We start from the raw sequence: 17,618 nt of genomic DNA, 5'->3' as shown, positions 1-17,618 counted from the left end.
GCATGTCAGTTTCCGTGGTATAAATACTTCCGCCGTCACCAATTTCAGCCTCCCCACTTCATATCCCTGTGCAGGGAACTGGAACAGATGTGCATGGCCGGCTCTTTATGAGCTGATACAAGCTGCTGTGGTGTCCTGACCCCAGCACACGACTGGAAGGTCCTCAAAAATCTGTGTCACTGCTAATCTCGTCCTACTCATTTCTCCTTGAATGGATTCCTTACTCCTGTTCAGTTGGGTTTGGGGATTCTGATCTCTGTGAAGTTTTCTAGCTCTGAAGAGCCTTGCCCCATCACCCACCTCTGTCCATTTGTCACAGTGTAATTCAAAGGAGTGGAAAAATAAATCTACATCCAAATCTTCCTTTCAAAATAAAAACAAAGGCTGTTTAGAAGAACAGGATGATGGGAGTAGAAGTCAGAGTCGAGCTCTAGTTTTAACCTCTCATGTCAGAGGAATAAACTGAAGCAGAGAAAGCAGTTCAGTGACTTGCTCAAGGTCACACAGTGGAGACACGAGTTCCCAGGAGCCCAGGGACTCGTCACTGTATCCCGCTGCCCCCTTCCAAAGGTATTCATTCAGTGTCTCAGGTGTGTGAGGTGTGGAGAGGTGAGAATTACTGTCAGCTCCTCCTGACGTGGAAATCAGAAGCTCCTGGCCCAAGGTGCCAGGAAATGTCCCAAGAAGAAGATGTTGACTTCACAGGTGGTTATTCCAGCCATCCTCTTCCTGGGGGTCTTTGGTTTGTTCCAAGGCTACATTTGCTTGTCTTTTATTAAAATCCCTTTTTACTCTTAAAAGGAAAAAAAAAAATAAGGTGGGTTTATTCACTGAAGTAAAAAAGATACAAGCTTTTGAAATGACAGCATTAAGCCCAGCAATTTATAAAGAGGCATGAGCCAGGGTAACCTTAAAAAACACTGATTTTAAATATTTGTAATTCCCCATTCTTCTGCCCTTCCCATCAACAGAAACCTGAAGCCAAGCTATTTTATCTGTTACAATTTTTGAAATCTCTTACAAGAAAAGGTTTCTGAATTTTCCAGATTTTCTGCATCATTTTTGTGATGAGAAAGAATAAAAAATACATTAAAGCTTTGCAAGTAAAATCTGGCTGAAACACTCCATCATCGGCTGAGCAGCTCTTCTTCTGTGAGTCACTTACTTTTCTCTGTTGAAAATGATGAACTCCTTCTGGACAGATTCGAGGTGCTTTTGAAGAGCGCACGTCTTCCAGGTGAACATTGGAAAGAAGGAAAGAGGTATAGCTAGCAGACCATAAAGACCGCCAAACAGCCAATCACCTATTGAATGTCTGTTAACTGAGTGGCCCAACCGATGAAGACCAATGTATCTTGTGCGTGGATGGTATCTGAAAGTTTACTGCAGGAGGGAGACCCCAACCAGATTAACAGAGGGGCAAATAACAGGAAAGAAACCGAGGAGAAGATATGTCAGCTCTCTGCTCCCCACAGTGAGGCAGCAAGGAAGACCAGGGTCAGGGCTTCTCAACTTAATGTCTTTTAGCTGTTGAGCCCGAGAAGAAACCACAGCTTCAAGGCAGGTGGGGACCAGGGTTTACGGAGTTGGCCACCTACTTGCTTCTCATCTCCAGGCCCTCATGTGAAAGGTTTGGGCGTTCTGAAACCAAGTCCCCTAAAACCGAGTTCCCCTGCCAAATGTATGGTTAACCTCTCTATCCAAACTTTAGTCCCTTTTCTTGTCCTGCCCCTGTTCCCCTCAGGATTGAGGGTATCAAAGAGAAAGAGGGACTGAATCTGAGCAGGACCCTGTGGGGCTTTCCCAGGTCCAAAAGTCCCTCTGTCCCCAGTTTCTTGTTTGTAGGAAAAAAAAAAAAAAAAAAAAAAAGGCTTTAGTCTCCTAGGCCTTCCTCAAATTCCAAAGGGCAGGCTTAAGCTGTTAACAGTTAGGGTGACAGAGTCACAGGACTCCTAGGTCCTTCTGCAAGGATACAGATAACAACCTGATGCATACCTTTGAGTTGTTCTGCAGAAACTAAGACACCCCCCCCCCACACCAGTGGAGGATGGTGACTGCGTGCTGACCACAAGCACTAGACCCCAGACTGGTTGGAACCAGAAAGTTGAGATCCCTGAAACATCACTCTGTTATCTCACCACCAACCAATGAGAAGGAAGTCCAGGAGCTGATCATGTGTCCTATGACCCTCTCCCCTTACCCTGTCTTCAACCATTCAACTCTTGCCTGAATGCCATCAGGGAGCTTGGGTCTTTTGAGTACAAGTGGCCCGTTCTCCTTGCTTGGCCCGTGTATTAAACTTTCTCTGCTCCCAACTCTGATGCTTAGGTTGGTTTGGCTTCACTCTGCATCCAGCACACAAACTTGGGTTCAACAACAACAACAAACTTGGATTTAATGAATATCCTACAAATGTGTCTTCACACTGAATTCTGCTGGAACGTTCCCCTCAACAGCTGCACTGGGGTCGATTAACTACACTTCAGTTGCAGAGAGCAGCCTTCTTCATTGGTGACTTTCTCATTGATTTGCAAAGCATTAGCTTTGACACTTCGCTGCCTGGCTGTCAATATCTTTTGATGACTTTTCTGTCATAATGAGAAAGTTTAACCTCAAAGAAAAAGGATGACAATCATCAGGCCCAGGACAATGTCAGCCCAGACCAAGTGTTTGAAAAGTCCACAACAGAATACTCCCAAATTACTTCTGATGAATGCCACTCTTCTCTAGGGGGGGAAAATCATTCATTCATTTGGGTTTTAAATCCAGGAATTTGAAAATCCTAAGTCCTCAAGTACTGGAGAGTTTTTTTTCTTTTCCTGAACAAACATTTAAGGGACAGGAGAATAAACTAAAAAAAAAGAGAAGGAATTTCAGAGAAGAGGGGAGGGGAGCAAAACAAAAGAAGGAAGATTCTACACCTCACTCTTACCCCCAGCTGGGGTACTCGGAACCCTGAGCGTTTCCAGGATTAGCCACGGGGACACGAAGCTACAGGGTAGACACGATCTGATAGAGCTTCTTGGAGCAGCAACTTTACACCAAGATTTTAGAAAAAAATATTATTTTCTTCTTTTGTTTCTATTTTTTTTTGTATTTAGAAAAAAATGTTTAACATTAAAATATTGCACAAAAAGAAAATATACAATTTTTAACATACTTATATAATATTTTGTGTTTATATATTTTATATACCTGTGTTTATGTACACATTATATATGTATTTCTATACATTTTAGAAATACATAAAATATGTATATAATATAAACATATATAAGTATATACATATATAAACATAAAATGTTATATAAACTATAACATGAAAAATATTTAAAATATTAACATTTAAAATATTTTAACATTAAAAATCACGATGATAGTCAAATAAAATGCAGATGCCCACATGTGTTTTTCCTGTGTCACAGAACTCTGTTTTATTTAAACAAAGACGTGAAAGGCACACTCAGAGACGAGGCTGTGACACGGAACTGCAGACCCCACGAGCCCCGCCCCGGGCCCCGAAGGGCTCACAGGCAACACGTTCTGTTTCCTCTCCTTTGGGTGGAAAAGTGTAAGAAGCCCAGCTCCACGGACTAGTCAACAGGAGTGGCCAGAAACAGGGTGTGAGGGCAGGAGTGAGAGCAAACAGGATGGGGGAACTAGTGGTTCTTCTGTGACTAAGAAGGGAAGTGTTGGTTAAAAATCTTAGAATGTGTGTTTCAGGGATGAGAGAGAAAACAGTGATCAGACTGGTATCAGTGGAGATGGCTTCAGAAATGTCTGACGGGTTGAGAGCAGGGGGAGATCTCGGGAGGCAGAAACAGAGGACTTAGAGCATTTGCTCCTACAGCAGGCAGACTGGGTGGTGTGCCAGTCTTTTTGGTTCTTTAAAGGGGTTGACAAGCCGAGAGGGATTAAAGTGGAGAATATTCTGGAAGCAAAAAAACAACAGAGACATCTACGGTGAGCATGAACAAAAGCCACAGAGAAGAATGAAGTTAGAGGTCAGGGCGGAGGTGGAAACGTTAGCTATCTTGATTGTGGTGGTGGCTCCGTGGGTGTGTACCTCTATCAAAATGCATCCCGTTGCACATCTGAAATACGTGTAGTTTGCCGTACAGAAATCATGCCATTAAAGAAAAGGAGGAAGTAGAGTGGAAAAGTAAAACATAAAGCAGCTAAGTTTTGGCAGACACGTTACATGTTCTAATTGACTCAGATCAGTCTATGAAGTAGGTACTAATACTAACTCCGTTTTATAACTGAGGAAACCGAGACACAGGGGAAAGGAGAACCTTAGCTTTTACTCAATTTAATCACATGCTGGATTCTACAGCTTTGGGTGGTAACCTGAGTGGCACACCTGAAGAATGCTTAAAAATCCTGCTGCCCAGGCCACACCCCCAGACTCAAATGAATGAATAAACATGATAATAATATAATCACTTGCTAAGACTGACCCTCACATTTTAAAATCCTTGAGTAGAGAGAAAGTGCTGTTTTGAGATTCACCATCTTTCTGATGCTTCTTTGGGGGAAGACTAACTCTTTGTTTTGAAGCAAAATCTTTTATTTTTAAACTGAGGCTCTAAGATTAGGAGAAATTGGAGTAAAATGGTGGCATAGGCAGCTCTGGGCTCCCACCCCTCAACTGAAACAGACAAATTCAAGCAGAAACTGTCACAGCCAACATCGTCAGAACTCTGGAAAGCAATCAAAGGTTTATAGCAACCAAACAAACACTGAATCAAGAAAGAAACAACTTAAAAATGGTTATGCATATTTTACCATGATAAAAAAAGTTACAAACAAGATGAAACAAGCAAAAAGATTAAGAGGATGTAAACTCTGATTAAGTATGTAAAGACCTCTATGTCATGGGCAGAGCTGCTGCTTGGTGAGTGATTCTGAAGTTGATATGAGACCTGGGAGGAAGAGGAAACTGCTTTTTTTCTTTTGCTTAGTATTAGAAAATTCTGGGGGTTCTGTACTGTGGGTCAGTGGCTCATGGCCTTTTCCAGCAGGGGAGGGAGTTTGCCCCAAAACCGGGTGGCTGGATGCAGGTTGGAACTAGGACGGTGGAGGACCAAAGGGAGATGTCCCATGGGTGGAACTTGATTTTGTAATTCTAAGATCAGCAATGACCAGTTGACCAGTCGACACTGTTTAGTTTTAAACTTTTCTTCTTTTAATGAATTGATCAAAGACTTGTTGAGCCTCTACTGTATTAGAGGCACTCTTGGGGTACCATGAAGGCAATGTGGGTAAGACGGACCTGGTCCTCATCCACAAGAAGCGTTCACTTCAGTGGGCCAGAAAAAGAAACATAAACAAACATATAAATAAAACATTTATAAACCGTGTTAATGTTGCAAAGGAATAAAAAATAAGGGCTGAGAAGGAGAAAGATGGTGAGGGGACCTCATCTTCGCTACGGTGGCATTTAAGGAAGGGAGGAAACCCCTAACTGAAAATCCAAGAGGAGAACCTTTCAGGAAAAGAGTAGAACAAGTGCCCTGAAGAAGGACAAGACTTGCAGTGCTTGAGGGTCGGACACCTGCAGGGCCAGTGTGGCTGGAGAGATCTGAGTGAGTCAAGAATGGTCGAGTACAAGGATGGTGCCGGGAGAGGCAGACAGACCACGCGGAACACGGTAGGCATGGCAAAAAGTTACAAATTGCTCTCATCTCTAACACTTCAGAAAACTTACAATACAGACAGTGTCTGTCTCTACATGTGGGGGCCTGTTAGTAGAGGAGTGAGGACAGGCAAGCTCTCCGGAGGCGTGGGCCTGGAGAAGCCAGCTGGTTATGGTATGAAGAACAGATCATTAGCAGGAAGAGGGTTGAAGTAAAAAACAACAGGCAAGAGGGGTTTGTGGCGCAGCTAAGCATTCCTCGGAGGGCCCTAGGAAACACTTATGGGTGGGAATCTGTCAAGAGGCCAGTTCTGTGGACAAGCAGGATGTGGACGTTGGTTACTTGACCATTAAAGGGCACAGTGGCCCCTGAGGACTAGAGAAACTGGGGACAGTGAAGATTCACATTTGTTTGCACAGCTATTTTCATCACAAGAGTATGCGTTCTTCCAGAACAGAGATGTCACTGAATGCAGGAATTACATCGCACCTTTATCTATTTTCAGCGTTGAGCACACAATGCGGCAGATAACAGGGATTCAATAAAAGTAGCCTAAATAAATGTATGGAGGGAGGGAGGGATAGATGATCGTTCGCTGAGTGGGTACGGAGGTGGGTGGATGACAATGTGGATTAATGGATGACCGTTAGCAGCCAAGTGGATATTTATTCCTTCACCATCATTATAATACATAGAACCACATGTATAAAATCCTGCTGAGTCCCTGCGAGTTACTATACTAAAATCTGAGATCTTTAACTGATAGAGAATAATATCACCAGTTACAAAATTAATTTGAATCAGCCTGAGATCCAGCAGTAGTGCTCAACCACGTTGAGAATTCCGTATTTTGGTGAATATATAGCACAAGATTTTGCTTCTGGCAAAGACCAGACACTCCCTCTAGGGCTGGCTGCTCCCGGTGACTCCTTGATGGGCGGGGGCCTAAAACAGCCCTGCCTGTACTCTGGGACCCGCCCACTGCCCGCCCTTCTAGGGGTGGTCACCTGGCCCAGGCTTGGCCAATTAGAATCTCTCCTAGGAGACGGCAAATTTTAAAGGAGAGGACAACAAGTGAATCAAGTTAATGGCAGAGATCTGGGGGGGAAGGTTCAGGCTTGCAATATTGCTGGAGGCCCACAGAGCTGCCCTTTCAGAAGCGGGGGTGTCCAACCCCTCCTCAGATTCCCAAAGCAGCAAAATCAAGGTGCTGGGATGACCTCCCACCAGAAGCTCCCCCAATGAAATGCAGCGGCCATGAAGAGCCCCAGGACCCTGAGTCCGAGAGGTCTGCTTACCTGGGAGGAGTCACATTTCCGCATCTCCTTCTCCTTCTTGGCCAGGCGCTTCTTCTTCTTGTGCAGAGGCTTGGACTCCAAAATCATTTCTTCGAGTTCAAAGGTGGGGTCGCAGTTCAGCCTGCCTTTCTGCAAGGAAGACAGGTTGGCTCGCTCTTTAGATTCCTGCATCTTTCTAAAAATAAAGCTCGACCGAGTATGGAGACTAACCCTGAGTCCTGCGGGGGCAGTCCAAGAATAACAAGCTGGGATTCCCACTCGAAGTTTTTGATAATTTACTGCCAGCATTGTTTTTCATGTTCTTTGATTTTGTAATCTGTTTATTTTTCTGAACTCTCAAGAAGCCCTTCGTGAGTTAGAAAGAAGATCAAGTTATAATTACTTTTCTAAAGTTTGAACTTTGGGGCCATGTTTCTCCAAGTGGCTTCAACGGTGGATCAGAATCTCCCGAGTTGTTTGCTCAAATTCCCAGTTCCCCAACCAGACCTCCAGAATCAGTGCTTCCGAACACCAGGGCCAGGAGACTGCATGTTTAATAAGCTCCCCAGATAATTCAGATTCACAAGTCAGTCAGAATCACACGGAAAAGGTCTCTCGAGGCCGTACTGATGGATGGCTCATGGCAGAGTGGCCAGGTGAGACCCCCCCCCGCTGTGCCACATGCTCACCCCTAATTCCTCCCCGCTGCTTTCTCTCCACCTGTCACAGCATCTCCCTCTGCTCTTGGCACGTGAAGGATCACACCCACAGCAGACTCCTGGCTTGGGCTTAAGAACAGAAAACTGAATTGTCTAAGAGCTCATCATTCTGCCAGTCTTCCTACAACGGAACGCGTGGAATCAGGCTGTAGGGAGAGAGGAGCTAGAGGTCTCACTTGGCCCGTTGGAGGGAACTTCTGGATCTGGTTTTACCAGTGGGCTGCGGGAAGCCACAAATGTTTCTTGGCCAAGTACCTCCAGTGGGAATTACTTCCCTTTGGCTATTAGTCATAGTGAATATAGTTCCTGGCATAGACCTACCAGAGGTAGAGGGGTGAATGGTAGAAATAAATACCTCACCCCAATCCCAACAGCTTCCAGTCCTTGGATACTCCCAGAACTCCACGGATACCAATTTCTACATCTTGGGAATCAGAGAAAACTTTTTTTCTGTAATTAGCAGATTTCTGGAAATGACTATTTGTAGAATTAGGGCTTCTGTCCAGTGAAAGTAAGCCGCAAAAGGTCTAAGGAGCCAGCACTCCCGACACAGCCCTGCACTAGCGTCCCAGCTCGGCCGCTTGATAGCTGGGTGACGTTTGGTGGCCAGTTTGCCCTGTGTGTGCCTCAGTTTTCTCACCTGTAAAATGGGAATCTGGGCTGTCTTACAACACCTGCGTCCTTATCTAACGAGACCACGTGTATATCTGCACACAGAGTAATATGAGTTGGATGCGAGCTACTATGGATTTGTTAGGGTTGACTTACGTTAGGAGTAAATCCTGGAATGAGCCTCTTCTGCAAAACTGCGTCCCACTTCACATCACTCATGTACGGGAAATTCTGAATGTCAGACAAGTGAGAAAACCGTTGGTCTGGATTCAGTTCCAGAAGCTGCCGATGGAATACCAACAAGGTCATGAGGAAGGTCAAAAGTTAGAGGACAAAAAAATCTTAGACTCCCTACACATATTTTCAAGTGTAGGATTGGAGGATATAAGGCAGCATTCTCCTTCCCCAGCTGCATAAACAAGTTACACAGATGACAAATGGTCAGAATGAACCGTAAGTTGGGTTTTGCAACGTGGCGAGTGAAAACAGCTTGTTCTACTGAGTCAAACCTGCCTTTGTTTCCTGATTCCTCTACTTACTAATGATGGGCAGGTCTGTTCTCTATTTCATAAGGCTTGGCTAGGATTAAATGAGGCCATGTCCATAAAGTGATGAAGAGGTCTGTTGTTATTAGGTGGAAAATGTGCATTGGTTTTTACAAATGAAATTCATTTCACACTAAAAATTGTAGCTGTTTTTACAGCTAATCAAAATATACTGGGGTTGACACAGATAAGATGTAACTAAGGTTATTGCTCTAGTTCTGGGTTTTAGGAACTAGGATTAGATTTTTTTTTCTCCCTTAACCACCCCAGAGCCAAGACCAATAGAATATATCACTCAAATGGGAAATACTAGTTCCACTTGAGAATGGGCTTGGGGGTGACAACTGTGGGTCATCAGGGTATATACTCTTGGGGGAAGAGGGCTGTGTTGAAACTAAGGAAAATTTGCTTATGGAAAATGACCCCCTATTCTTTAGCCTTGATATCACCAACAGCAATACCTCTATTCCAAAACAGGACACTTGACCCACAGACAAGGGACACAGGCTTTGAATCCTTAGCCCCCAAAGTGTTTTTCTTTGACTGACAACAACCTGTGCAGATTTTCTCTCTTCAGAAAAAAGCCACGCCCATCCTCTTGGGCTCCTTATTCTTTCTTTCACATAATCATTCAATACACATGACTGAGCTCTTGCTACCATTGTCCTTAATCATTCTGTTGAACCTTGAAAATTTGATGGAAACGCTGGACCTCGTTAATTCAAATATCAAATGCTACCACCTGTCAGGCTCTGGGCTGGATGCTGAGGATACCTTGGTGAACAAGTCAGACGTGGGCCCTCCCCTGCGCAGCTTAGAGAACAACGGTCATTAGCCCAAGAAGCACACATGTGCAATACAGAAGTTCAAACTGAAAAATACGATGAAGATTGCGCTACATGGGCTAACGAGAGAGGGAGGCTCTCCGGGGATGTGATATTTGAGCTGAGATCTAAAACTGTGTTTCTCAAACTATGCAGAAGGGCTAGGTATTTCTCTTTGTTTGTTTTGATTTCCAACCCACTGAAAATAATACATGGTCTTACTGTGCATAGCTAGTCTGGAACTCCACACTGTGTGCAACTTGTTTTTGGGGTTTGACATCAACCTATATAGGCTTGTACACTGTTCAAGGAGACGTGCTTTGAGGTCTCAGCAGCATCAAATTCTACAGAAGTTTTCTGTGCTTCTCTCAATTCCTCTTCTGGCCATGGAGCTCTGGGAAGTAGTTTGTGGACCTGACCAGTCAGTAAATCACACTGAATAGTACTGATCTAAGGGAGGGAGTTGGAAGAGCTGGAAGAGCTGGGGAATGGGAGCACTGTTTGAGGCAGAGAGACTAGCATGTGCAAAGGCCCTGTGGTGAGAGACTGATGAATGAAGTTGGGGTTGGGGAGGGGAAAGAGAAGAGGAAAGATAGGGCAAAACAGTTTATTTATAGTCAAAGGGGGGACAAAAGTCCAAAATAAGACTTGACAGGTAGTTAGAACTTTTATACTATATAAATTATTTTGATCTGTATTCTAAGAACAACACAAAGACAATGAACTTTGCTTTGAACAGATCCCTGTGTTTATGGAGTGTGTAAAAGTGTGCAGGGGCAAACCAGTTATAAGGCAAGACTTGAATGCAGGAGGACTGGGACAGTAGCAGTGGAGGTGGAGAGAAGTGACAATGTCAAAAGATATTTAAAAGGTCAGCTATGAACGTGGTGGTGAGGAATGGTTTCTGGCTCTGGCTCGTGTAAGTGAGTGGATGGAAAGGTCAGTCACCGAAAGAGGGAACAGTGGAGAAAGTCCAGGAAATACAGACAGTTCAAGAACTCCATTTTGGGCAAGTGGAGTTTGAGATGTCTTTGGGACTTACAGGAGGACACGGGCCTTGCCTTAATGAAGTCATGCGTTTGAAAGCTGTTAGCGGCACAGCCCACTCTGGACACGTATATTATCATGACGGCTTCCAATATTGCACCTTAACTTCTAACCTCAAACCAGAGCACACGTGTCTGTATTTTAATCACTTCCTTTTGTCCTGCAATCTTCCTTCTTACCTTTTTAAGAAGTGACACCATTTCCTGTGACCAGGCAGAAGGGTAAGTCACAAGAGCCGTCTCAAACAGGTGTGCAATTTCCTTGCTGGAAGTGCTGGAGCGAATATGATACGGTCTCTTAAGGGGGAAAAGAAGTGAAACGAAATAGGAGGCTTCATTTTCATAGGGGAAAAGAAAAAAATTGTGCTTTGCAAATGTTTCCAAGCTGGTTTTCAACCAGTAAAATCTCAATGTCATTTTCATTTTTTTCTCAAAGAACAATTCAATTTATTTAAACAAAAACAGTTCAACCATTCATACCACCTCCCATCCCACCCCTCACCCCGTTTCTGGCAACCACCAATCTGTTCTCAGTATCTATGCGCTTGTATTGATGGATTGTCAATATTTTCAAATTCCTTTCAGTTGATTGTGGTGTTTGTGTTGCCATATGCAAATGCAGTCCACTGTTTCCAGACTTCCTACTTTATAAATAGGGTACCAGAGATCTATAGTTTCTTGTGAAATCTCAGAATTTTAAAAGTTGGTAATTCCTCTGTGTCAAAGGAAGCATTCCTATGGGCTAAATCCACCCTGAGATGCCAATTTGGAACTGTTTTGTAGGGTAGCTTATATAAGTATTCACATAAAATATTGGACTAATGCTCAGTAAATGGAAGTTTTTAAAAATGTTATTTAAGTGTTGTTTATAAAGAGATCCAGAGTTTTACCATATACACTTTTTTTTTACCAAGTTCGGGATTGAAGGGTACCCAGAAAACTTCAAACCTAATCCATAAATTCCCAGTTCTATGGAGTAGGGTGGAGACTTTTATGATGAGGCAAAAGTATTTTTATTTCTGAAAGAACCAGGTTCTTCTTTTAATTTTGGAGAAAAGAAAGCAAAAACAAACAACTGGTGGCTTTGTTATAGTTTTCACAGACATCCACTAGAGGGCAGCCTTTACCTGTGTTAATTTCTGTTTTTCTAAGTACTCGCGTTGGAATTGTCTCTCTGTATGTGAACTGTGAACTACTTAATGCCACAGATTATTCCATACATGCCTGCGGGACCTAGCACCTAGTAAGCTCTCATTACGTGTTTGTTGAATGAAAAAAATTTTAATATTAGATTAACCAACAATAAGACAGTTAACATGGATATGAGCATTTATCAAGAGCCTGGATCTTTCAAGATACTTAATAAATGATTGTGGACCAATGAACTAAATTGGAAGAAATGGAGGAGTTACATTTTTTCCCTTGTTGTAGATCAGTATTAAAAGGTGATATAATGTAATTAAGTGTTTGAGCTCTGGAGGCAAAAGACTTTTGAGTGCTAACCTGGGCCACTCCATTTGGTTTTTTGTTTGTTATCATTTTCTTTTCTTTTTTCATTGAAATATAGTCAGTTTACAATGTTGTGTCAGTTTCTGATGTACAGCATAATGTTTCAGTCATACATATATGTACATATATTATTTTTCTTTATAAGTTACTAACAAGATATTGAATATAGTTCCCTGTGCTATACAGTAGAAACTTGGTGTTTATCTAATTTATATATAGTGGTTAGTATCTGAAAATCTTGAACTCCCAATTTATCTCTTCCCACTCCCTTTCCCCCAGGTAACCATAAGTTTGCTATGTCTGTGGGTCTGTTTCTGTTTTGTAGATGAGTTCATTAGTGTCTTCACTTTTTAGATTCCACATATGAGTGATATCATATGATGTTTTTCTTTCTGGTATTTCTTCACTTAGAATGCTGGATCACTCAGTTTGAGTTTCAGTTCCTCCATCTGTAAGATGAAGCTACTTCATCTGTAAAAATAAACTGCCTTAGGAGATTGTTGGGAAAATTAAATGACACATACATGTACAGTTCTCAGTAGAGTGGCTAATATACTGGAGAGATTTTTATCATTATTGACAGAAGGGTAAAAATGATGGTGGATATAAATGTAAATAGCGAACAGCAAGATGAGTCATGAGTCAGGCTGATGTGAAGGAAGGCTTAACTCTGCACATAGTATGGCAGCAGCAGCTGCTCAGGGAACCAGGAAGTGCGAGAGGCTGACTCCCGAAAAGGAGACTGGCCAAATTTCATTATTTTATGCAAGGTCTAAAATCACTCACCATATATTTACTTCCTTCAAGACCGAACGAAGGACCATAGTTAATTCATTTGTCTCAGTAACGATACAGGAGAAGTAACCCTCGTAACTCAGCGTCCTAGGTGCACTGTCAGCATCCGCAGTGTTACTGACTGTTAGCTGGCTGAAGGGCGCCGTGGGTCACCATGTGTGGTTCACTGCGTGTTTACCATTAAGAGCTTGGGCCGGTTTGGCACACTCAAGCTTCTGAGGTTACAGGTGAGGGCACACATTTTTTTTTCTTTTTTTCAAATTTACTTCTTTAATTCCCTGATGTTTCTAAACCTGCCTCTGAGACATCTAAAAACGCAAAATGCTTCGATAAACCACTAAATGAACTAATGAATGCCACAAGCAAATGGCTTCAGCATGTTGTGTTTTTTTTTTCATTTACTTTAGAAGGCCATATGACTGAATTTAATATACATTTTAAATGCTCATCATCTGTCAACTTGCCTTTGTCCTGTGCAATAACTTATTTTTCTAGTTCTAAAATTTAAAATCTATGTTAAGTCATCCACAACCACCACTGTATATTTGTTCATTTACTGAATATTTATGGAATGCCTGCGACGGTCCAGTACCTCTGCTTGGCATTGAGGATGCAATGAAGACAAGAGAGATGGGGCTTCTACACTGGTAGCACCTATAGTTCACTCAGTGAGACCGTGAATAGTTACAGAGACTGGACATGGACACACGGACACAAACACGCATGGAATACATGCTATAAAGAAAAACCATAGTGTGCAATGACAGGATATATCAAATAATTCTAGGGCAGTGTATACATGAAGAATGAGAATATAAAGAATAAACAAGGTGGAAAAAGTAAAATGTTAGCCAGGACAAAGTGAGGTGTTGTGGTAACAGCCTTATTTCAGGGGTACAGAAGCAAAAGAGTTGCACCTAAAGGTGTACAATTAGTGCAAAACAACATGTACCTATCAGAAGCTAATATGGATAATACAGAACTAGAGACGATGTGGACCTTGCCTTTACAGTGGCGATGAGTGCTGGGACAAGAGGGATGACAGCAGTGTCAGGGCTAAGGGACCCATTCATCAAGACCACAGCCAAGCTCAGAGACCACAGGGATGTTCCAGGCACATTTCCCTTGAAAGCATGTATTTTTCTGTAAATTAACAATTTGTAAATTTGGAGGCAATTACTGTTTAGCACCCTTCTTCTGTAGTTTAGTTGTGTTGATGGTTGTAACTAAATACCTGCATTTCATTTCTTCTGATTGGCTATATTTTGAAACATAATTATGTGCAGCCTCGCTGGTGAGTCGTTGCTGGAATGTGTCAGAATTGATTTGCAGTGACTTGCTCCTCCATACTTTCAACCTGCATCTGTTAGGTACCCATTTAAAGTTAAATACTGTGGCTGATACTCAACTGTATAAAACACTTGCTTCACCTTTAATAAATGCACAGTCTAGTAATACAAAGGAGAGAAAAACTTAAAAATTGATATACCTGGAAGAATTTACAAGGGTAATAAATTTGCGAAATGGATTTAATCCTAAAAAATAAAATAGATTTAGGTATTCGATGTAGAAAGTTCTACATTTTATCTTAAGTGAAAAAAAAATCACAACAGAAAGGTAGAGCACACGTCTATTTTTTTCTGAAACAACAACAATAATACTATATATGTGCGTGTATGTGAAAATAGATTATTCTCATAAAACAGAAAAGGTTCAGAAGTGAATACAGCAAGCTGTTCATTCTGGAATGATGAGACTGGAAGATCAAAGGAGGGTTTAATTTCTTTTTTTTTTTTAAACACAGGTTTGTTTGTTTTTATTTGCAGGGGGAGGTAACTAGGTCTACTTATTAATCATTTTTTTTTTAATGGAGGTACTGGGGATTGAACCCAGGACCTCACACATGCTAAGCATGCACTCTACCACTTGAACTATATCCTCCCCTGGGGTTTAATTTCTTAATTGAAAATTTTCTTTGCTTTAGAGGATATGGTTGATGTTGACCTTCATTTCCATGCTTTTCTATATTTCCCAATAATGTTAAATAAGGAAAGGTCTTAAGAGAGTGAAAGTACATAAATATTTGGAAGGGATACAGGTCACTTTAGCAAGAGAGAGCAGAGAAAGTCTCTTTAGAGAAGGTGCTGTGTTGTCCAGAGCCATAAAGAACAGGGAGGGTTTGAGTCTGAGAAAGGCCCTTCCTGCAAAAGAAACTTGGGGGCATCTAAAAGTCTGTTTCTTCCTTAGAAATGATCAGTATCCATTAGACAGAAGGCTTCTGCAAAGCTCTACAATTAAGACACATCCTTAACTTTATTCAAACTCAATGGAGCAATTTCCAAACTTATTCAAAGAATGATTTAAAAAAAATAAAAGACCAGGGTTTATCTGGAAATATCTTTATGGGCAGAGGAATAAGAGGAGAGAAGCCCCTTGGGATGCCTTGAGAGAGAAGCAAGTGCAGAGAGGCTGAAATGAGCTTGTCAGGAGTCAAGGTCATTCAGACTGAAGCAAAATCTGAAAAGTGAACCCGGTTCTAAAAGTCAAAGAACGCCAAGCTAAGGTATCTGAGGAGTGTGTGTGAGAATATGTGAGGCACTGGGGAGCAAAGCATTTTTTAAACATGAAAAGTTAGATCTGTGGTCTACAAAAAAGAATGTGCCCTTCCATGTTCACTGCAGCACTATTTACAGAAACTAAGACACAGAAACGACCTAAATGTCCATCAACAGATGACTGGGTAAAGAAGACACACATATATACATACATACTTATATAGTACATGCTTACATATTATATATGACATGTACATTTATGCATAATATTATATGGATATATTGTAAGTGAATAATGGAATATTATATATAACATGTAACATATAATTTATATGAACAATAGAATATTATTCAGCCATAAAAGGAAATCCTGCCATTTGCAACAAGATGAAGGACCCTGAGGCCAATATGTGAAGTGAAATAAGTCAGACAGAGAAGACGAATACTGCATGGTATCACTTCTATATGGAACCTTAAAAAAAGTCAAACTCAAAGAAGCAGAGAATAGAAAAGTGGTTGCCGGGGGTTGGAGGTGGGGGAAATGCAAAGAGGTTGGTAACAGGGCACGAACTTTCAGGTCTGAGATGAAGAAGGTCTGAGAATCTAAGTAGAACATAGTCATGGTAGTTGATAATGCTGAATTGATGAATGCATGTATAAGTTCAGCAACCTAAGAGTAACTTTTCTTTACCTTTCCTAAGCAAAAGAAGAAAAGAAAAATGAATCTGACAAAGTTAACACATTGTCAGTTACATCAAATCCCAGGGAACCACCATGAGGTCCAATAATATGGGAGGGAGAAAAAAAAAATCTTTTCCTTCCAAAATTCTTCCCCCAAATTTCTTCTTCTTTCCTTCCAAAATTCTTAGTTTAAGAAGTGTTTCTTTTAAAAGGAAACTACTCTTATTTGCCGCTGAACCCAGAACCCAAGAGCCAAATGAAAGACAGGAATCCAACAAGACAGGGCATGAATTGTGTTGTGTTAATAATTCACACTCACCTTGGGGAAGTGTGTCCGAGGTAGAGTCCTGTACTGTGACTGCAAAATGATTTTCTTTAAACAAACAAATATATTTATACAGGATATGGGGGAGTGAGGTGTATCGATTTCCCCTCTCTGGGAGTTAATAATATCCCTATTGTTCATTTAATTTTATCTGCATAGTTTAATATCAACTCACATGTTTGGTCCCACATGTAGGAGAGTGAATTCATATGTGCAGAAATCCCAAAGGTGGTTACTAGCATCACTGGGCATTGTTGTTTTCCCCTCGCAAACTACTTGATTTTTAGCCAAAAAAAAAAAAAAAAAAAAAAAAAAAAATCAATTCTTTCATTCTAAAAATGGAACTTGCAGGAAAAGTAACCAAAGAGAAGTGTAACTACCGTACCCGGCCTCTGAGCAGCTCGTACGCCGTCACTCCCAGTGACCACCAGTCAACAGCAAAGGAATAGCCCGCTTCTCTGCTGGAGCTGAACATCTCAGGTGCTGAAAAACACCGAAAGGTTAGGTCACTTTTACTCCCGGAGACATTAACAAATCTATCTTCCCAACATGTTCCTCCAAAGGCGAACTACCCAGGTAAAGGGTATAAACACTTTCATGAGTGTTTGTCATCCATTGCTAGATTGCTCACTGCAGTCCCAAATTCCTCAGTTTTTTAATCTCTCTCATTCATCGACCAGCACACAGGCGCAGGCAGGCGCAGGCCTTCGTGGGCAAATTCTTCTCTTACTCAGACCATGCCCCTGTTAAAAAGCTGGATCCCATCAGGCCTCAAAGGGGTGGCTGACACTGAAAGCAAGAAAGCTGAGAAGAGTTATTGGTTGTCTTGATTGGGAAGGGTTGTGGTAAGGATATTAAGTTGTGTTACTGCTGCGAACAGTGTGCAGAATTTGTCTCAAACTACACGGCACTGGCTTTCCAACTCAGAGTCATCAGTAAGAAGTGAGGGCAGCATTTGCAGCCTGCAAGGAGGGGTGCGGGAGGGGAGCGGAGGAGCGGGAGCTCCCACAGGGAGAAGGTGTCACATGAGCAGTGGCGCTTGTACACCTTGTACCCTAGTCTTTGAACTGACTCGATGAACGAACAATACT

At 41.9% G+C, this 17,618-nt stretch overlaps 1 protein-coding gene across 2 annotated transcripts in view; it reads right to left on the bottom strand.

Annotated features, from left to right (window-relative positions):
* Positions 1 to 554: 554 nt before the first annotated feature.
* STK32A (serine/threonine kinase 32A) overlaps positions 555 to 17,618 on the bottom strand; it is a 112,118-nt gene continuing 95,054 nt past the window's right edge. Inside the window, exons 8-13 of one of the 2 annotated variants that reach the window (XM_032477048.1) lie at positions 16,913 to 17,010; positions 10,843 to 10,959; positions 8,404 to 8,478; positions 6,938 to 7,066; positions 1,166 to 1,230; positions 555 to 793 (exon numbers count right to left, since the gene is read on the bottom strand). In XM_032477048.1, coding sequence (XP_032332939.1) covers positions 700 to 793; positions 1,166 to 1,230; positions 6,938 to 7,066; positions 8,404 to 8,478; positions 10,843 to 10,959; positions 16,913 to 17,010 — 578 coding nt within the window. In that variant the 3' untranslated portion in view covers positions 555 to 699. Of the gene's footprint in view, positions 794 to 1,165; positions 1,231 to 6,937; positions 7,067 to 8,403; positions 8,530 to 10,842; positions 10,960 to 16,912; positions 17,011 to 17,618 lie in introns of both variants that reach the window. The other variant, XM_032477047.1, reaches the window with a different exon arrangement.

Source organism: Camelus ferus, chromosome 3, assembly GCF_009834535.1.
Source record: "Camelus ferus isolate YT-003-E chromosome 3, BCGSAC_Cfer_1.0, whole genome shotgun sequence".
Lineage (NCBI taxonomy): Eukaryota > Metazoa > Chordata > Mammalia > Artiodactyla > Camelidae > Camelus > Camelus ferus.
The sequence above is the reverse complement of the archived record's forward strand: the minus strand, read 5'-3'. Positions and strand labels throughout refer to the sequence as shown.